This window comes from Sinocyclocheilus grahami, unplaced genomic scaffold (genome assembly GCF_001515645.1).
Source record: "Sinocyclocheilus grahami isolate Dianchi unplaced genomic scaffold, SAMN03320097.WGS_v1.1 scaffold626.1, whole genome shotgun sequence".
Taxonomy (NCBI): Eukaryota; Metazoa; Chordata; class Actinopteri; order Cypriniformes; family Cyprinidae; genus Sinocyclocheilus; species Sinocyclocheilus grahami.
The window spans coordinates 247,059-269,322 of NW_015505805.1; the positions used below are offsets into that span (position 1 = coordinate 247,059).

Sequence of the window (22,264 nt, forward strand, 5' to 3'; positions counted from 1 at the left end):
GTAAAATAAACATACTTATACTTTAGATGACAATGTATTTTTCACAAATAAATAAATATTTAATAAAAAGACGACAAGTAATCTGGGAAGTTTGTGTGCATTGGGAATCATATTTTTTCAAATTAAGCCAAGGTAACAGTCATTTTACACATAGCACACAGTGAACATTTTGTCGATCACGCATCTCCAGTGAGGCTGAACTTATACTGTCCACATTAAATTCGCACAGACCGACCATCACGCAGAGAACACGTGATCATGCAGGATACACATGCACACTTCACAAGATCTCAACTGGATTCTAAGTTTGTGAAATTAAATGTTCATTAATAGACATTCAAAGATTTGTTCAAATGATTTAAATGCGTATTTGCTGAATGCTGACGGCAAACGAGACAGTATTATAATGTTTGCTTTTGTATTACTAATAATATAAAAGCAATCGTTATAATACTTTTTTGTGTACATTTTAATTCCTTTGTTTAACCGTTCTATCAGATTATTAGACATACTTCTATCCGTATTAGACAGAACTGTTAACGACGACAGCAAACAAGAGGGAGAATACGCTGCCATTCTCAGCGCCGTCAAAATAAAAGTCCCGCCTCGAAAGCATCGGCCAAACATGCAGATATTTGAAAAATGCCAAATATCGGCCGAGGCGATATATCGGTCGACCACTAATAAAACATAGCAACAAGGAATTTTGTGCTAATCGGCCCTCACCAGCCATTCTAAAGGTGACCTGGGCCAAATATTTTGTTAAAACTTGAAGTTAGTTTAGAATGTCCCTTTATTTAGATTTAGTTTTCACAGTCATTATCTAAAGTGACAGTTTTTTCACAGAAAGTAAAACATGGGTAGCTAGAAAAGGAACAAGCTAACAGAAAGGGGTGATGTTTCATTCTGGGGGGTTTTGAAAGGCAGACTGTCATGTTGTACCTGGACCCAGAGTAACTGATTCATGTGCAGAGATCTCCCTGAAGTAGCTACTGATACTATGGATTTATGGCAGTGGTGAAAAAAGTTAAATATCAAGGGCACATCATTTCACACTACAAAAAAGGTCATTTAAATATAGTTACATGTCTAAATGTATAGTTCAGCTGACACTAAATGGACAAATGGTATTTTTATGTTCTATCTTTCTATATGTAATTTACTCAGAACCATGTTGTTCCAGTTGTTCTGCATTATTAAACAAAAATGCACAAGCACTTTTTAAGCCTGGACATTCTATTGTGATTTATACTGTTTTATACTGATTTATATTGATTTATAAACAATAAATCTGAATAAAAAAACAAACAACCACCATAAAATTTATAGAAAATTAATCTTTTGCTATCCATCTTATTTTGAATGCAAGAGCATGTGTGGTCATTTGTAACTTGAATGTGCAAGGCTTCTAGTGTCACCTGCTTCTAGACATTTTAGCTGTACAAAAACAGCCCATTATGGTCCTAGATGCTGCATACTTGTGTTTCTTTCCATGTTATTCCAATTTATTATCCTAATTTGAATCTATTTGTTATTATTATAGTTATTTACCTATTGTGGCTAATAGTTCATGTCTCACTTGTTCACAGAAAGTAGATTACTTCCGCCTTGCAAAGTAAGGTGGTTATTCCAAGATTTCTGAAGATAATGTATAATCAAAAATGATGTGTCACTTTGTCTGCCTAACATATTTTGTGTTTAACACAGGAAAGAAAATAATATGGGGCTCAGAACAACATAATTTGATTTGTTTTGGCACCTTTAACTTGTAATGCGTTTTTGGGATTACCTGCTGAAGGACTTTTTTTCTGTCTCAAATGGATTGGATTTACTCCTGTTATTCTGTAATACAAAATACTAGATTTAGGTCATCTGTGTTGGAACAGTTCACTCATATGCTCTTTAAATGTGCCCTCAGTGATTTCGGCTTATTAAAAACTGATTCTCCATGGATCCTTAAAAATGTTATTTAATTTTAAGGTAATAAAAAGTCTTAAATATCTCAAATGAAAAGTCTTAACTATCATTTCAAGAGGTCTTAAATATGGTAGCGAAAAACAGGAATTGTGATATGGCTTAATGTGATTAGTTTAGGCAGTGATTTAAATAAATGTGAGTACTTCATGTTTCAAAGTAAAAATGGGCCGCTGTTTGGATGTTCTACATGCTCATGCTTTCAGAGCAGTTGATGCTCAATCAATGAATAGGCCACATTTACTTCAAGCGATTGCTTTTGATCTACCGTTGATGAATTATGACGATGCAGTCTTTATACCAGTCTTTATATCATAAACTGCAAACTCCTAATAAAATAGTGCTTACTTTTAGCTTTTGACCTATATTTTTTTTCACAGCATACACACAATGTTGTAAATGTTAACTAGTGAAGTCAGAGTCATTGTGTATACAAAGCAAAATTGCACTATAACTCATTAAGACAAGTTTGTTTTCTTATGCCAGTTATGGCAAAACAGATAAACTAAATATAAATAATTTTTTTTTTGCTGAAAAAAGAATCCAAGATGACGTATGTTATTTTCCAATTATAAATTATATTTCATGACGCCTTAGAAATAGGTTTAGAAATACGTAAAAAATATTAAAAATAGGTTGCCATATCATCCAGCACAACATAAACAAGAAATTATTGTGTACACCTTTAAAACAAGTTAGAACCAACAGGAAACAAACTAGCATCTCTGTTGTCTTTGAGTATTTAAAGTGTTATCCACTCCCTTTAATTACAACCCTTTTGTGTTGCACAACAGTCTATTTAAAAATGCCACCCATTAGACACTGCACACGACTTCTAATTTGTGCCATCCATTAAGTTTCCTTCCCTTCTTAGAGTCTTAGACGTGAGGAGGGGCTGTTTGCATGATTGACAGTCCTGAAAGAGAGATGCTGAGACTCGCTTTGTTTACAGCAGTCAGTAATCTCTTTTTCTGCTAATACCACAGAGCACTGACACGGATCTCTTTATTTCTTTCCCGTATCTTGTCTTTCTCTCTCTTGCCCTCTGCTTCTTTCATTTTCTATCTCATCCTGCTGTGAATGCTTTCTCAACTTGTACTTATCTCTGCTTATTTCTCGCTCCCTCCCTCTCTCTCTTTCTCTCTCTGTCTCTCTCTAAAGGGGTGGGGAATGTTCTTGTGAAGAGAGCAGGTGCAGTGCCTCCTCTCTCTCTTTTTCTCTGTCTGTCTCTCTCTTTCCTGGCATCAGCAGTAGGGGAGAGTAGAAGGCTGTCTGTGTATGTGTCTGGCTGCAGTGTCGTAGGCTTGAGCAGCGGTAAAATCCCACAGGAGATTAGAGCGGGAACACGCGCTAGTCCGGACGCTTTAGAAATGGCAGCCCTAGGATAGAGCAACAGACAGGCAAAACAAACACAACAGTAATGAGGAATGGATGAATGTTGTCTCATGGAAAACCTGGACGCTGTCTCTCTTTTTTTAAACCCTCCTCATTTTCTCTTTCTCTCCGTCTTCGACAAGCTCACGCCTCCCTCCCTCCCCTCCATCCCTCCGCTCCGCTCCTCTCCCTTCCTCTCTCTCTCTCATTCTCTCTTGCGCTCTCTCAGTGGAGGAATGTAGATAGAGGCTGAGCGTACACCCGCTGCTCTGCACGATATCAACGGCTCGCTCTACGGTGGTGGGTCGCTCATCAGATGCTGTTCAGAATGGATTTGTACTGCTAATGGATTTGTCCATCCACCGTCTCTTCCTGGACAACTCTGCACCTGCCATTGCCTCCTCTGCCGGGTTTATTGCTCAGCTTGCACATACCGGGATCTGTGCTGCAGGTCCCTTGCTCCCTTAAGGATGCTATAAATCAGCAGGAACTTTGGTCGAGGAAAAAGGGACATATTGCTTCACGGTCAACGGCGAGTCCTCCTTCGTTAGGGAACCAGCTTTCTGGGATATGTATAGCTGACTCAGCGCTCGAATACAAGACTGTGAGTCAGATCAAGACCTTGAAAATGAATGGGTAAGAACGAGGGAGCCAGAGAGGAAAAATATGAGCCTGTTTTTAACTTTTACTGAACTCAACCTTCAAATATGGCAATGAATGGAGGAACGAGGTCGGAGGATAAATCTAATGGTGGTGTCATCTGCAAAAAGAGGGATTTGATAATCTGACGACAGAGAGTGCTGCTGCAACGGCTGGTGCTTGGAGTCAACATGCAGATGATTGCACTCCTCCCTTTCCTTCCACCTTCTTTGTTCAGCACCTTTATTTAAAATTTGTACCATTTTAGTGATCTTACGACGAGCTGGAAGTCATCTGGACATATTGGTGGAACTGGACTAAAGGACTGTCCTTTTTACCGGATTCTGCAACCGCTGAGATTTCTACCTCCGGAATTCTATTGGGTGTATGCGCTTGTCTGTTTGTGAGTGTGTGTATGTGTATTAGTTGTGTGTGGATGTGATTTGTCTGCCTTGATGTGTTCATAACTATTTCTGTGTTCTTGAGGTTGTGATTTACTTTCCCATTTTTTTTCCAATGTCTGGCTTTGCTGGCCAGCGTTTCGCCTTGTGCTGTCCATGTCTGCCGAGTGCCCGGCCGTGGGGTTAACCCTTACATTGCCACAGGCGAGATGAGTGACAGCTCTGGAACAGTGAACAACTCGGGGGCTATGGTACTGGAGGAGCCCGATGGAAGAGGTGGCTCTGGTGGACGTGAACAAGCCCAGGCCCCTGCTCGTGGAGGCATTTTAAGGTGTGGGAGCTGTGCCCTTTGGCCCCGCCAACAGACTTGGCTCTGCGTGGTTCCGCTTCTCATTGGCTTCATAGGCCTAGGGCTCAGTCTGATGCTGCTGAAATGGATCGTAGTGGGTTCTGTGCGGGACTACGTGCCTACTGACTTGGTGGATGCCAAGGGAATTGGCCAGGACCCCATCTTTCTGTCCAAGCCTAGCACTTTTCCTAAGGGATCTGACACCACCACCACCACAACCACTATTGGAGGGGTCAGCTCGGCCAGCCCCACTGTCACCACTGTGGTGCGGAGCAGGACTCGAACGGGAACTCCTCCGAACATTCCCCCTAGGGGTGGTGGTGCATCCGGCAGCCAGGTGACGCAGAAGAGCCCCTCTACACGCTTTGTCACACGTAATCCCACCTTTACGACCACCGTGGCCTCTACCACAACATCTACTGTCCATACGTCCACCTCCAGCCCCTCTCCCTCCAACCCTGCCGTTCTAAACGACTCCACCCAAATGTGGACCAGAGAGCAGTCATCCACTGAGAGGCACGTGACCACGCCTGGTCGAACCCACGTCAGCCGCAAGACACGTAAGTTTGATACTTTCTAATCGTTTCTTGATGGTTTTTGCTTTGGCAAGAGATGTGCAGTGCTGATTCTGATGGGGACTGTTGGTGATCAGGTTTTTTTGTTGTTGTTGTTGATTACAGTTTTGCATGGTACTCTTAGCATGTGTATACTGTGTTAATGACATTCCAGATGCGAAACATGACGGACTGTGTTCAGTCCCGTCTATCATGTCGCTAGGGAGCGGCAGATGCACTAATGACAAACAGTGACTCTGACCACTCCCTGTGTTTCAAAATATGATAGAGTGAATCAATAAATATAAAGAGAATTTCATAGGTGTAATAGTGTAAAACAGCTTTACTTTTTCTTATATTGTATTTTTCTCACTGACTGCAGCACACGAAAAAGCTTATGTATCAGGATGTCAGTTAGTGAACATCAGAAGATGTGTCTAATAGTGGTGTCATACTTTGCATAGATTTATGTAATTGACAGATACTACACATTTTGCTGTTCATTTAAAAACTACAGGAGCCTCTGTAAATAAGAAAATGGTATTGCATGTGCTGATGGTACACCCCAGTGTAACATCAATGGCATTTTAATTGTCTGTGCACGCATAAATTGATTAATGCGTCATCATGCCTGATAGCTCACACCTGCTCATAGTATTACCTGACGCCAAGGTATGCTGTCCAAATGTGATTCTGCTGTGGGATTATAGTGCCTTTACTGTAATCCTTTACTCAGAATGCCCGGATAGAGATGTGTTCACAATTTAATGATCACATTAATTTGCATACAGTGGACAGCCTGTCCACAGTGACATTTAGGAAGTTTAGCGTTATGTCTGAATACTTGTCATAAGGATTACAGTAACTCTTTGTAGTAGTTTTTGTTCTAGCGCTGTGAATATTGTAATATTTTGAAGAGCCCTTTCTTTGAATTCAGATGGTAATGTTGGATCATAGTGTCGGGTAGTAAGAGGTTGTCATGCCTCACCACTCTATGAGTTTACATCACTCTCCATGTTTAATCCAGATTAAGTTACCTTCATTCATGGAAGCTGCTACTGTTACATTTACTGTTAGTCTTTAGGAAACTTACCTTGTAATGATTTTGGAAACCTGCTCTGTATTTGTATGTGTTGGTTTTATAAGAATATTACAGGGATTTTACAATAAAATTGTTACCAGATTTTTTGTGTGTTTTCAAATTAGGAAAGCTTAATTTTGTCACAATTAATGTCCGTTTTCAGGGCTCAACAAGGGTGGCCCACAAACAACATGGGTGACAATGGGATATGACATAGATAGGGTTTTGTCAAAATTGTAAGAAGTGATAGTCTTGAAAGCATCAGTCAGAAAGAAAACTGCATTGAAACACTTTTGCAACTTTTATAAATTGAAGTAGTTGTGCAGTATTATAAATTGTTTGCATAATTATATTTTGTGAAAAAGCTGGAATATATATTTTTTTCTAAATAGCAAAAAATGCCAAAAGCAAATAATAATTAATGGAGAAATTGAATTTTTCTTGCAAATATAAAAATGTTGCTTAAAAAATCCTTACTGTTGACCCGTTTTTACAAGCACAAATATTCTCTGTTTATAGTAATGTAGACCTACCTCAACTCGCAGTAATAAAAAAGAACCAATGAATTTCATGAGGTGTCGTAAGGCTTTGAACAAGTCCTTATCGAATACTTTGGTTGTACAATAATTCATTACCATTGCAATTGTCTGCCAGAGGATATCTTAATCCTTTATGTCTCCAAGCAACAATTGCCTACCTTTATCAATAGCGCAGAGAAAAAGATAACTAAACCATTTGTGATCCAAATGCATTTGAGAGCTCACAGCTGTGGCTCGACTTAAAACCCATTACTGTTAACCATATTTGATATTATAGCTAGAAACAGATCTTTCTTTGAAAACTTTCCAGGTAAAGAGGACATTTTGTTTTCATAGAATATTATTCTACAAGATTGGCTATGGTGAACTGAGTGGCCGGTAATTTTGTGTTTTCCCTTTTGTAATTCTGTTAGTTATGTTTGGTTGATGAAGTGGAAGGTCCAATGCTGCTGCCATGGATCTGTTAGTACTGCAGCTCATATAAGAGCAAAGCTAATTAGAGTTGAATGCAAATTTGCATTTGTTGCTGGGGGCACCTTGCGATGAACTGATTGTATAAAAGCCATATCTCAATGTGATCGATTATGAAGTTGCAGAATCAATTGTAGCATTAAGTGAAAACAGCTTTGGTTGAAACTGGCTGACACGATTCCTGGTTCCAGCTGACTGCCATTTAATGACCATTGATTCTTCCTTTGTTTTGTAACATCAGACTGATTGGGAGGATTAGTTTGTGTCATCTACAGTACCACACCGTATGGGGCATTTACTGCACTGTACCGCTGTTTGCTCTTGAAAAACAATTGAGATTGGAATAATTTGATGATTCTGACATTAAATCATTGCCAGTGTTAAATGACCTAAAATCATTCAGAATGTTGTAAGATGGTGATTTATTTGCCTCGTGTTGTCTGTCTATTTCATGTTTAATAGAAGCCATAAAAGGGCTGCCTTCCAGTGCCATTCAAGCTTAATTTCGCTATGAGACTATTTAAAAAAAAAACGCCACTTTGATTTATCTTTTTAAGATCACCTAGAGGAGGGTTGAAACCTTAAATATTAATGCTTAGAAAGAGAAACATGTTCAATATGTAGAAGAGCATGTGAATAATTGACAAGGGTGTGCTGAAAAATTATTAGGGAAAGGGATGAAAAATGTGCAGGGTTTTATAAATAGAGGTGGAGGAGAGGACGATGAAAGCAGACAGTGGTGACTGGATTGAGCATATCAATGTGTGGAACATGCCAGAATTGGAATTCCAGTAGGGGGAAATGTTACTTCTAGTCAACTCATATATATAATTTACATTATTTTCTTCATAGTGTAATGTAATAATTTTATATAATTATATAATATGTTCCTTTGGCTCAGTGGTAGAACATTGCGTTAGCAGCGCAAAAGGTTGTGGGTTCAATTCCCAGGGAACACGCATACTGGTAAAAAATATATAGCCTGAATGCACTGTAAGTCGCTTTAGATAAAAGTGTCTGCTAAATGCATAAATTATTATTATTAATTAAATTATATAATATTATAATGTAATACTTAAGAGATAGTTCACTAAAAACTAATTTGCTTACACTCATGTCGTTCCTGTATGACTTAAGATAATTAGAAGATAGAAGATAATTTAAAGTCTTTTCTTTTGCCTTTGGTCCACACAGTTAAAGTAATCAACCCAGGCACACTGGAAAATGTGCCTGAGAAATATTGCCTGAGCAATCATAATTTGTGTGAAAAGGAATTAAAGTAGTTGCAATTTTACTTCTATAGAGTTAATTTCAGCTGGAAAATGCAGTGAATGTGTTTGGACTTTTGTAGGTAAGGTACGTTTTTCCTGTGAGCCTATGATGAAAGTAGACACTCATCTTTTGCCATGTCCTTATGCCATTTCAAACCTGTATGACTGTAATTTGAGTAAATTATGACAATGTTTGGGTGAACTGTTCAAGTTGGTCATTCCATTTTGATGTTATTGAACCTTGAATCCTTAATTTAAATGGTTTAACTTATTAAACCAGTATGCCGGTAAAGTTTAAACTGCTGTGTAGTTGCAGTGCCATACATCAATTGTTTTTAATTGTCTTCTTTTTTTCTAGCTTGTAATGTAAGCAACCTTATTTCTCCCAATGATTCAGTCTAGATTTTATGGAAATGAAGGCCATTAACAGTCATTTGACCACTTTATGTTCAAAATGTTTTATCTGTTTAGTTTTAGGTTGAAATTAACATCAAAAATGTTGACAGCTGACATTTTTGCACGAGGGATGACTTTTAGAAAATACCAGTAATGATTATAAACTCCTGAATGCCTATTTGTGAAGTGTTGAACTCTGGTTCAAATGCAAATCATTTCTGTATTTTCCATTTAGTTATGCACCAAATAGTGCAATCTTGAATCTTAAATCCGCCACCTTTCTGGGGGTAACAAATACGCCTCACAGGAGAAAAGCTTAAATCGTTGACAATAAAAGATGCATGGGATGTTTATAAGAAAACAATAAGCTGTTCATCAGCTATGCTGGAGGCAAATGTTAAAGGAGGAAGCTTTGTCTTCATTACCACAGGTTTAGTTTCTGTCAAAGGGTTTGGGCGTCTAAATCAGTCATATAGAGGATCATTATAAGCACTGTTTGGAAATGGATCTTTCATTGATTCTACGAAGATAGAGATACTTGTTTATGACATTGAATTCAATTAACAAATAGCTGCATTAAGTCTTGATGCTTTCTGACACAGACTAATGCTATTTTTTGTGTGCATGCTTCACATTGCAACATTACTTACTCTTTTCTGTGCTCACCATTTTAATCAGTTTATAATACTAATATTATGCACACTCTGAAAACAAGTTATCTGTCATAATTTGCTTGTCAAGTAATTTCATCTTGTGTTAAGAATTTGGATATATATTTTTAATATTATTTTCAGTGTTGTGTTAATTATGTATGATGTAATTTGGTTTGCCCATTGCTTTTTTGTTTCTCCTGCTTCCCTTTTATTTCTTCTCTTTTGTCTCACGGTATCCTGTGCTTTTGCAGGCCTACTTCAAACCCTTTAATATCTGTGGACAAACAAATATCAAGTTGCTTTGGCGGGTTGCCTTGGTCACTTGATGGTGTTCAGGCTTTTCAGCCTAATACCACATTGTGACTTTAAATAGAGCTGACCGGCATGACAAATGAGGACCATAACCCTCAACAAACCATTCTGTTGAAGCTCAGCCAATCAGAGTTCAGGGATAATGTTTTCTCTCAGCCCAAAAATACAGCCCAGCGTAAAGGAACACAACCCCACTGTGAATCCTGCTTATTACTGTTGCAGCTTAAAGCTTATTGAAATATCCCTGCCAACACGAAAGAACGCTGTAGGAAGATGTTTAGCTAACTCTCCACCTTCGTAGTATAGTAATACTGTACATTCAAATCAAGAAGACATGGAAGTAAATATATTAGGGCTCTCAAGGGATTAATTTTAATCAAATTAATATTTATCAATTAATAGCACATCAATTTGGTCTGAGAAATTACCCCCCAAAAGATCAGTCATTATTGTGCTAAATGAGAAAATCAGTGATTAGACATTACAAAAAATAATCTCTATTCAAGACAGAATTTATTACACATGAACTTCTAAGGCTACAATGAGGCCATAGCATTGTTTTCAGAAGCTGCGTCTGAATTGGCACTTATTATTTACATAGACTGTTCAGAGGTGGCATGAATGCGTTTACGCTACAATTAGAATAGCATAAATAATGCTGTGAGATAAAAAAATTTTTTAATGCTAAACTATTATTGTACATAAAACAAAATACATGAGACAAAATGGAAATATAAGACCATATAAGGCAAAAACCATACAGGGACATTAATTTGTCAGCAACTGCAAGGTGATGTACAGGTCTGATCTAGTTATAACATTTGTAAAAAAAAAAATCCTTATCAAATAAACAAGAATGACTGAGGAGTGACTGTAATACCAGACCACTGAAGTTAAATAAAGATGGTCTGTTGGCTTGTATTGGTCTAGCCGTAATAATTCATTCAAAGCATCATTGTAAACCATGTCCACAAATTAAAAAGCTCTTGGAATTAACTTAAACTTTAAAGAAGATAATTTGCACAATTAGCAAGGCTTTTCTTCTGCAGTGGCCCATAAAATAACTCCTCTGCATATCCATTTCAGTCATTTGCTGTGTATGTTTGTGTGTGTTTGTGGCTGGTCTGCATTGTCCCCTTTCAGCGCTACCTAAGGGATAAAAGAGTGCATCACACACCCCGAGTCTGTTATGAGATATTGATTCACGTGTGATTGTCTACGAGACTTGTGACACTCAGCACTTAGACTGGGATCAGTTTTAGTGTCCCAGGTCTGATTCCTCATGCACAGCACTTTCCGCTGTTCCTGGGCTTGTTTTGAGGAGCCGCAGAGCCTTGTCCTTTGTGAGTGCACTGGATGTCATAAACAATTTCATAATAATTCAATTTCATCCCTGAATTTGGTAGAATAGTGCCGTAAAATTGGCTAGGCTTTGTTTAAGGATGTTTTCTTGCCAGCTCCATTTTGAGTCGTGTAGATTTCCTCTTTTTCAGTGAAGCAGTGGTGTCACCATTCTTATTTAGAATATCTCAATGCCTGCTATACATGATTTGCTCTCCCACACTACTTTGACAGATGTAGTTTGACTAAATCTGTCAAAGTACAGATTTAGATTCTCCCACTCTAGTTTGACTAAACAAGAATAAAGACTGTGCGAGTATCAGAGCTGTCTGAACGGTGCAACTGCAGTGCGGGAAGTCTTTCTCATAGCCCTGAGGGAACGATCCTACAGCCATGACATGATCCCTTATGCCTGAACTCATTTAGGCTGCTTAGGGCAATCTCTTTTTGCTTACCCTCGCTCTCTCCCATTCTGTCTCTCCTCCAAAATGCTGGTTGGTGGCTAATGTGCTCCATGTGATCTCCATCTAGTTCTCTCTCCCTCACTTTTTCTCTTTTGCTTTCTCCTTATCCTCTTGTGGTTATCGAGGCAAATCTGTCACAGGGACACTGCACCTCAGGACATGGCTTCACACACCGTGACAGCATCCAGCCAACACACTCTCGGCTCAGATGGCAGATTAAAGAGGGGTCACACATGCCCCCACAAACACACACACATTTTGATGTCATTCTGAGGTTGATGAATGGTGGAAATGGAGCGAGCGATTTGCACGGCTGTGCGGTCAGCGCTCCCACGGTGACTGTCTGAGTACGTTCGAGGGAGCAGTCAGCACGAATGCGGACTGTTAGAGGCCATATGCGTCGTCTTCCCGATCAGATCTGACTGGCATCTACAGGGGGGGAACACGTCAGTCCTAGTGCTGCCGCTCTCCCGTTTCAGCCACCTGTCAAATGTTACTGATGGTTTCCCACTGAGCTTCTGACTCCTCACATACTGTAGACGTGAGTCAGAATCATAAATGACTGCTGTGGTGATGAGATCTAATATGCATAATGTACGATTTAATGTACATCATTTTAAATTGTCAGTTAGGTTTTAAATTGGAAGTGTCTGCTCCAAACCAAACAATTGTTTATTCTTTACCTCAGAGGATGCCAACCATGAAACAACATACAGAACTACCAACTACCAACTACCGTGAGCTCGTCCAGATTGTTGGTGGCTGCTTCAAAAACACTCCAATCAGTGCAGTCGAAACAGGCTTGCAATGCCTGCTCTGTTTCGTTGGTCCATCTCTTTACAGACTTTACTACAGGTTTAGCAGATTTAAGTTTATGCCTGTAAGTCGGTATAAGATGAACCAGGCAGTGGTCAGAGAGTCCTACAGCTGCTCTGGGGACCGATCGATATGCATCCTTTATTGAGTAACAATGGTCCAGTATATTACTGTCTCTGGTGGGACATGTAACATGCTGTCTGTATTTTGGCAGTTCACGGGAAAGATTTGCTTTATTAAAGTCCCCGAGAATGATTAAAACAGAGTCCGTGTGTTGTTGTTCTGTCTCTGTGATCAGATCAGCGAGTTTCTGTAAAGCTGAGCTCACGTGTGCTTGCGGAGGAATGTAAATACTCACGAAAATGAACGAGTGAAACTCCCGTGGCGAATAGAACAGCTTACAGTTAATGAAAGTGCTTCTAGATCGGAACAGCACATCTTCTCTAACGCTGTAACATCTGTACACCACCTTTCGTTGATGTAAACACATGTCCCGCCGCCGCGCGCTTTCCCTGTTGATTCTGCGTCGCGATCTGCTCTAAACAGCTGAAAGCCCGGGAGACTCAACGCGCTGTCCGGAATGGCGTCATTCAGCCAGGTTTTGATCAGCGTAGCAGCTCCGCCGACTACAACGTTCAGCAAAACGTCCGAATAAACGAAATCCGGTAGAAGATTGTATGGTGTGTTCTGCCGAATGTTCAGCAGCTCATCCTTGGTAAAACTGATCGTGTTTGAGAAACAAAAAACAGGAAAAACGAACAAAAACAGTACAAACACTGGAGAGCCAAACACTGAGGCTGCCGTCTGCGGCGCCATCGCATGATCAACATAATATTCAACATTCTTATAATAATAATAATATCTATAAACATATAAAACATTTTCTTACAACATAATTTATATGATGATACAGGCTTAAATTTAGATAAAATTCTGCCATTTGGGTAAGAAAAAAAAAACTCCATTCGAGATGCAGTCTCTAAAAACATATTAGGGTCCTAAGCAGTTTTGCTTTTCTAATAAATGTATCTGGTTTTGAGCTTCTGAATTCTGTGCGCACAGATTCCGTGCCAATGACTGGAAAATGTTCTCTGTGGCATGAGCTCTCCTTAACTGATCTTGTCCGATTTCTTTAGTGGAATACTTTGGGGATCATCAGCCTAACAGTAATACCGTATTATAAAACCATAAAACTAGATCCCACTGTCTCACTACATTAACACAAAGTAGGCCTGTCCACCTACTCTGCTGCTTTCGTATGTTGACGGGTGAATAGTTTGCCTACGATGAGCCCCGCAAGACCCTCTTACTGGCCCATATGATCTCCTCTCCCTCCATGTAGGACACCGTCTTAAATTATACATATAATATTCTACAACTTTAAGCTCAGAAACACACTTTTTCTGTAGGCACTGTAAATAATTAATAGTGCAACCACAGAAAGTAGCATCATTTTATCTGTCATTCAAGCGCTGTGCTCTGGCTCTACCACTTGCCAATTGATAACATTAACAGGACAGCAAAAGGGGCAATGATAACGGTGTCATGTTAAGGATGAACTGCACCTTCCGCTCAATTTCTGCTCCATTTAGAATGATCAGAGATTCACAGTATCATCAGTGAAAGCTCATGCTTAGACAGGATTCCTCAGATATGACACAAAATGGAGGCAGTGTGGATGAGATGATTGACAGTAGCAGAGGGACTTTGAGAGAGACACTGGTTCAGAATGAAGTTCATTTGCGTCTGACTAGCTGTAATTTCCTGAGTGACAGAGTGGCGATATATTGAAGTGACTGTGTTTGGCTGTGTGTTAAATGAGTAATTGAGAGAGTAAGTGGAAAGTGTGACAGACAGACACGTTAAGATTCAGTGCAGAGATCTGAAGAATTTCTGTGTGAACGATCAACATTTAGATAAGACCGTAGTAATTGTCACATAGAGTGAATGAGGTAAAATAGCACAGTGTCTGATCATTTGCCATTTGAATTTTCCATTCCAAAAATCAACATAATTATACATTTCTAGTCGTTGATGTTTACTGGATATGCCAAAAGATATGGGAAACATGTTCTACAGGAAAAGGATTCGTTTTAAACAACAGGGTGCCTGAGCAAGACAGCAAATAGTACATTAGTAAAAGAAAATGCTCTGTTTTAAAGCTCACCATTCATGCTTTGAGTCCTGTCATTTCAAAGTCTTGGAAGAGTTGTCTTTTGCTCTCTTTCTCCACAGGAAAGCAGTTCACTACATCCTTGGTGGTTGGATCAGTGGTGTTTTTACTGACTGAAATAAAGAAGTGGTGGCCCTCTCGGAAAAGTAGCATGTATGTGTCTGATATCTATCTCGGTGACAGCAAGGAGACCTGGGACATTTTGCTGAAGTGAGAGAGGGAGTGATAGAAATAAATATGAAGAGAGAGTTATTACAGATTAGAGACATAATCTTTTATTTATGGAGACAAATTCCAGCAAGCTGCACAGTGAGCTCCTATGGCACATGCCAATGTGCAGGCGTCTGATGAGGACCAGCACCCACCCGACTGGAGATAGATGCTGTCTCCATTTCTCATTCTGAGACAAGTCCCAGGTTTTGAAATATCTCTTTCGCTACTTCTCCTTTATCTTACAAATTCTGTAATGCATTTCCTAACCCACTTTCTGTTTGGGGGCTGAAAGTCACAGTGTTATTTATTACCTCAACAAATGCTCTTTAAAGGGTTAGTACACCCAGAAAATTAAACTTGTCATTATTTATTCACCCTTATGTCATTCCAAACCTGTATGACTTTCCTTTGAAAGTCACTGGGGTTTAAAACAACATTGCCCCGCTGACTTTCAAAGGATCATTGTATGGGCACAAAACATTCTTCAAACTTGTGTGACTTTCAGAGGCGGACAGTAACTAAGTACATTTACTTGAGTATTGTACTATAGTACACTTTTTGTGTATCTGTACTTTACTTGAGTATTATTTTTTCTGGGAACTTATGACTTTAACGTCACTACATTTGAAAGACAAATATTGTACTTTTCACTCCACTACATTTCTATCAAGATCCTCGAAGTAGAAAGTCGTTACTATGTAGCAGCTTTGAAAGTCAGTGGGTGATTTTTTTCTTCTCTAAAACGTGACTTTCTTTTTTTTTCAGTTTATCAGTAATCACTCTTGTAGGGCTACATGAAGTGATTTCTCAGCATTTTCTGAACACTGACCAGTTGCAAATGTGATATTTATTTACAACAATTCAATAATAGGAAGTTAATAAATTATATATTATATAATTAGACACAATATTGTCTGATTTTGCTAAATTGTGTAAGTGAAAATATTACCTATAAAGTCACAGAAGAACTGTTGTGCGTCTCCTAATAAAACACAATAGGTGTTGGACTTGAAGCAGCACTGCAGAGACCATTCTGTGTGTGACCATTCTGACCATTCTGTGTGACATCAAAGTACAGCGAGAGCGATTAGACAGCATTTTATAATTTTAATTTTGATGTCAAATAAGTTTTGCTTTTTTGTTAAAGCAGTGTTGCTGTTGTAAAGTTATACAGCTACAGTTGTGTTGCTGGGTTTTAAAGCAGGTTTGATTTTTTTTCTTCCTTATCACTCTGTATTTACAGGATTTCACTGTCCACTCTGTTCAAATGTGGACAAATGGTTACACATAGATGTGTGCACACACTGTCAGAGCTGTGTGAGATCACTACCATACTGCTTTTGTGGGGGTGGGTAGGGGTGTTAATTTTTTCCCCCGAAGGTTTTTAACATTCTAAAAGCTCTTTATTCCAAAGAATACTACAAGCTAGTCAGTTTATTCAGTAGGTGTAATGTATTCTAAATTGCTTCAGAAGTATTGCAAGTATTACGTACAACAGTAAAACAGTGCATTGACATAAAAAAGGAAATTTACTTTTGGTACTTAAGTACTTTTAAAAGCAAGTACTTCTGTACTTTTACTTAAGTAAAAATCTCTCTTTACAACTTTTACTTGTAATGGAGTAATATTTGACCAGCAGTATCTGTACTTTCACTCAAGTAATGAGGTGAGTACTTTGTCCGCCTCTGCAAAATAATAATTAAAAACAAAAATTAGTTCATGACCCCTTTAATAGGTAAAAATGCATGCGCTTTTTATGGTGTATATGGACAATGAAACAACAATAAGAAAAACACTTTAAACTCCATAATCTATGAAAGTTGCACATTTTCATATGTTCCTAGTTGTACATACGATTTTGCTGTCTGGTACAAATTATTATGAATTATAGGAGTGTGTTGAGTTTCAGGTCACTTTTAGTATGGATGCACCTGTGCTCTGACCTTTCACTGTGTGTACTGAGTGCCACGTAATATTAGATATTATCAAAGAAAATGGCTACTTTCTACTCGTAACAATGTAAAACTACAACTTTGGTCTCTCTATGAGGACTGATTTATGTTTTCTATCTTTCTTTTGCTTAACTTTTGGTAACTTCCCTGAGCTGTTTGAATTTTTCTCACCCTCATTAGTGTTGGACACCCTCAGGCGTCCAGTTCCAAACAATTATTAACCTTTAAGGAGAGGCAGGCGCTCAGACAGAGGTGCAGCGCTCGGATATCTGAATCAAATTATTTTGGGGTTACTGAGAGGGTGATATACGGCCCTGTATGCAGTCAGCAGCCTGCCATTTATTAGTCCCCCATGACATGAGTTAGAAAATGTGTGTGGAGTGCGTTAAAACACATTGTTGCACATTTCTTTTCACCATCTGATGATACATGTATAGACAATCAAGAGTGTCCAACATGTTTCTTGCATAACCCTCTTCAAAGTCCACTCTGTGTGTATGATGTGTCCATTACATGTGTACCTTTGATCTCAGCAGGATATTTGGGTGCGCGCAAAGCAGTATATGATGAAAACACCTTATCTTACTACTTCTGCGACATCAAACATGACTGCCTTTGGTCTGTATGTGCTTTAATGTGGTATATTTTAGTGACACTTCAAGCTGTACTCTCTTCTGGGGTGTTTTATAAATATTTTCTTATTTTCCACGCATCTTGGACAGTAATCCTTTTGCGACAAGATACTCGGCTAAACGCTGTCGAATGTATCTCTGCTGTGGCAACAACCGCTCAATAAAGCCTCAATCGGAGAGATGAACCTGTCTGTCACAATATACCAGACAGTCATGGATAGACAGCTTCAAGCAGGTTGTAGAAAGTTGTTTGTGTTTGTCAGATATTTCGGCCTTGCCTCAGCCGGCCTTGCCTTTTGCAGTTTGCTCGGTTAGTGTGTGTATGTGCGTGCGTGTGTGTGTTTGTTTTTCTTGTGATGGAGTGTATGACCAGGGGCCACGGAGTGATGGATGGTGGAAGAGGACGACAGATCTCTCAGATGGCCGGCCTTTGCCGGTAATGGTGGTGAAATGCAATACCAGGGCAGAGCAGGAAATGGGGGAATAAGCAGGCTCCAACCTTAATGCTGACAGAATCAAATGGGCAGTGCTTTCTCTGAACTCCTCCAAAGGCGTTTTCTGCAGGGTTTCGACTGTATATTCTAGCGCTACCTGTTGTGTAATCTATATATTTTAGCTGGCGGCACGGCCACCCACCTTTTATCACTTCGGCTGCGTGTGGATATTGGTATTTGTTTTGGACGGCCACCACAAACACCAGATGTTTGGTGACCCCTCCCCCTGACCTTTATCCAAGCCTGTGGTTAGCTGAAGCAGAGGAGATGTTATAAATATGTATGAGACCAAAACCACTGTGGATTTGCATAATACCATATCAGCCTGACATTTTGGCTTGTTACATAATCGTTAAACGAGTTTAAAAAAGGCAACAAAATCACCCTGTTTAGAACTAATGAATCTGAATGTGATGAGTTTGAAGGCATATCTGTGTGTGAGTGCTGTTAGTGAAGGGCATTGTCTGTTTATCATGCTCTCTGGCCACAGGTGGCCTTCCTGGGGTGGCAGATGGGAATGTGGAGTGGAAGGATAGATGAAAAAAGTTTTTCTGTGTGAATTGTTGGTGGTAATCTCTATACAGATGGCTGCAGTTTGTAAAAGAGAGAGAGTGAGACACTAGTGGCGTGTTGTGTAACTGTGTGTGTGTGTGTACATAAGCAAACACTTATGAAGGATTAATGAATGCATTAGTCTCTTTGCCAGACAGACAGCGAGCATGCAAAACGTCCATATGTGTTTGTGTGTGTAGTGTAAAGCTCATCTCATGAAAACCACACTAAATGGGAGCAATAAGTTCATGAGATGAGTTGATAAGTGCTTTGAGTACCTGCAACGTTCAGCTCCCTGTGCTGCGTGTGTGTGAGAGAAGATAAACAAGATAAATGACACATGAGAATCTGCCTTTACTGGAGCCTTGTAATGGTGAATGACAAAATCAATCATCATTGCTCATGTTTCATGCACGTTTGGTTTGATTGAATGCCCTTGCAGAACAACAGCACATCTTATAGTAGCATAATGTACATATCATTTCAAAAAGATAATAGGATGAGGTTTTCCTGATCTTTTGAGATTTATTAATGGTTTGTTGTGATCTTGTTACTTTCTGAACAGAAAACTTTGCCAATAATAATAAAATAAAAACCGTTTATGGAGATACTACAAGTCCATTTGAAATACATCTCCAGTCTCCCACTTCCTCTCTAGTGTGTCAGTCATAAGGCAGGAGGGGTCCGTTAAATTGCATGGAAAAACCGTGAATGGCAGCAACTCTCTCAGACCCAAATCATGCTTTCACTTTCAAAACAGAGCTGCATATAACTGTTTGTAAACTGTGGGATACAAAAGAAGGCAATTTTTCGTACATGGAGACATAGACACTCATGTGCCCCACACTGACTGTAGTGCTTCTCTGTGATAGTGTCTCTCTGCAGGGCCAGGGCTGTCACAGTGTCACACTGCTTGATGATGCCATGCCCTTTCACTGCAGCTCTTTCAGTCAGATGCAATAGTTCACATCTTAAATCTTCCCAGCGTAACCGGTTTGCAGTTTAAATGCTCCTGGGTTAGGTAAGCCTGTAGTGAAAAGAGAGGGATTTGTTGGCAGCCTTGTATGATGAGCAACTTCATCTCTCATGTTAACAAAAGTAGCAAAACATGTACACACACACACACACACACACACACACACACACACATTCAAAGCCCTACAGAGGGACGGTATCATCCCATGCTGTCAAGCATAGAAACACATTAGCATAGATTAGTCAGTCACAAGCTGACAAGCTCTGGGGAAAATAAACAATCAAAGCTAATTAATAATTTGTGCAGCAGGTGTGAGTTCAGGTTTATTATGATTTAATACTTTCGGTATAAATGTGCAGTATTTAGATACTTGAACCATTCTTAAAAGATATGAATGTCATTTGAATTGATCAATCTTTACAGATTCAGGGACTCCCACAGTTAGAATCCCTTGCTCTACATTGTTATAACTTTCATTAAAGCATTATGCCCCTTTTTACAATATGTAATATAAGTCTCTGGTGTCCCCAGAATGTGTCTGTGAAATTCTTTGCTCCAAATACCCCACAGATCATTTATTATATTATTTTGAAAATGCCTATTTTGAGTGAAAGCAGAAACACTGTGTTTTTCGTGCCTGTCTTTTTAAAATTAAAATGAGCTGCTGCTCCCCGCCCCCATTTCCAGAATAGAGCTGGGCCATTACAGCTCATACCTGCTAAAAAACATCTGTTTTGGTTCTGATTATCATGTTTATCGTGCTGAAATCATGTGTTTTGAATTTAAACTTCTGATATAGGGTTTTCTGAGAGCACACATCTGAAGCACACGTACAGAAAGCGGCTGTCACAGCATGTGAGTACTAAACTAAGTTCTCATTCACACACAAGTTTATGTTAAAAACACACGAGTTACAAAAAACAGTCGGTTATGTCTGTGAAGGTAAACAGCTGGGAAATAAATCGCAAGTTTATTTTAGATCTGTTTGGCAGCAGCAATATAAAGTAAATAAATCATTAAATCCACTGCTTTCTTGTCTCCTCTGAGGCTGGGACTCTAAACAGTGTTCTGTGCTCTCTGTGCAGCCAATGACAGAACAGTTAGCGTGTTTTGCTCAAACTTTCGCCATGGCATTAGATCTAGTACACCGTTGTCACTTGTGAAATCAATATGATGGCTCGTTGGGTGGAAACATACAGATTAAGGGGCAATAATATTATAATCAGATCCCTTTGCCAAGTCACCAAGGGAGCGAAATCAGACGCGCTTATTTTCTCAGATGCTTGCAGAAAAAGGCTTACCAAAACAAAGTTACTGGGTTAATCTTTTTCATATTTCCTTGGTTGGTAGATGCACTGGAGACCTGATTATAGCACTTAAGACCTGGAAAAGTCAGATTTTCATGATATGTCACCTTTAACACTATGTAATATAAGTCTCTGGTGTCCCCAGAATGTGTCTGTGAAATTCTTTGCTCCAAATACCCCACAGATCATTTATTATATTATTTTGAAAATGCCTATTTTGAGTGAAAGCAGAAACACTGTGTTTTTCGTGCCTGTCTTTTTAAAATTAAAATGAGCTGCTGCTCCCCGCCCCCATTTCCAGAATAGAGCTGGGCCATTACAGCTCATACCTGCTAAAAAACATCTGTTTTGGTTCTGATTATCATGTTTATCGTGCTGAAATCATGTGTTTTGAATTTAAACTTCTGATATAGGGTTTTCTGAGAGCACACATCTGAAGCACACGTACAGAAAGCGGCTGTCACAGCATGTGAGTACTAAACTAAGTTCTCATTCACACACAAGTTTATGTTAAAAACACACGAGTTACAAAAAACAGTCGGTTATGTCTGTGAAGGTAAACAGCTGGGAAATAAATCGCAAGTTTATTTTAGATCTGTTTGGCAGCAGCAATATAAAGTAAATAAATCATTAAATCCACTGCTTTCTTGTCTCCTCTGAGGCTGGGACTCTAAACAGTGTTCTGTGCTCTCTGTGCAGCCAATGACAGAACAGTTAGCGTGTTTTGCTCAAACTTTCGCCATGGCATTAGATCTAGTACACCGTTGTCACTTGTGAAATCAATATGATGGCTCGTTGGGTGGAAACATACAGATTAAGGGGCAATAATATTATAATCAGATCCCTTTGCCAAGTCACCAAGGGAGCGAAATCAGACGCGCTTATTTTCTCAGATGCTTGCAGAAAAAGGCTTACCAAAACAAAGTTACTGGGTTAATCTTTTTCATATTTCCTTGGTTGGTAGATGCACTGGAGACCTGATTATAGCACTTAAGACCTGGAAAAGTCAGATTTTCATGATATGTCACCTTTAACACTTTAATAACATTGTAACATTAATGATTTTATAAGCACTGTAGAGTTAATATGCAAGTAAAAAAAAAAAAAAAAAAAAAAAAAAAATATATATATATATATATATGTGTGTGTGTGTGTGTGTGTGTGTATGTATGTATGTATGTATGTATGTATGTATGTATGTATGTATGTATGTATGTATGTATGTATGTATGTATGTATGTATGTATGTATGTATGTATGTATGTATGTATGTATGTATGTATGTATATATATATATATATATATAATTCTATATATTTATTACATAATT

The 22,264-nt window shown here is 38.9% G+C and overlaps 1 protein-coding gene across 1 annotated transcript in view; it reads left to right on the top strand.

Moving 5' to 3' along the window:
• The first annotated feature begins 3,272 nt into the window (after positions 1–3,272).
• Positions 3,273–22,264, top strand: part of LOC107557971 (pro-neuregulin-3, membrane-bound isoform-like) — a 322,432-nt gene continuing 303,440 nt past the window's right edge. Inside the window, exon 1 of the mRNA XM_016241569.1 lies at positions 3,273–5,297. Within this exon, the coding sequence (XP_016097055.1) occupies positions 4,598–5,297 (700 nt within the window). The 5' untranslated portion in view covers positions 3,273–4,597. The remainder of the gene's footprint in view (positions 5,298–22,264) is intronic.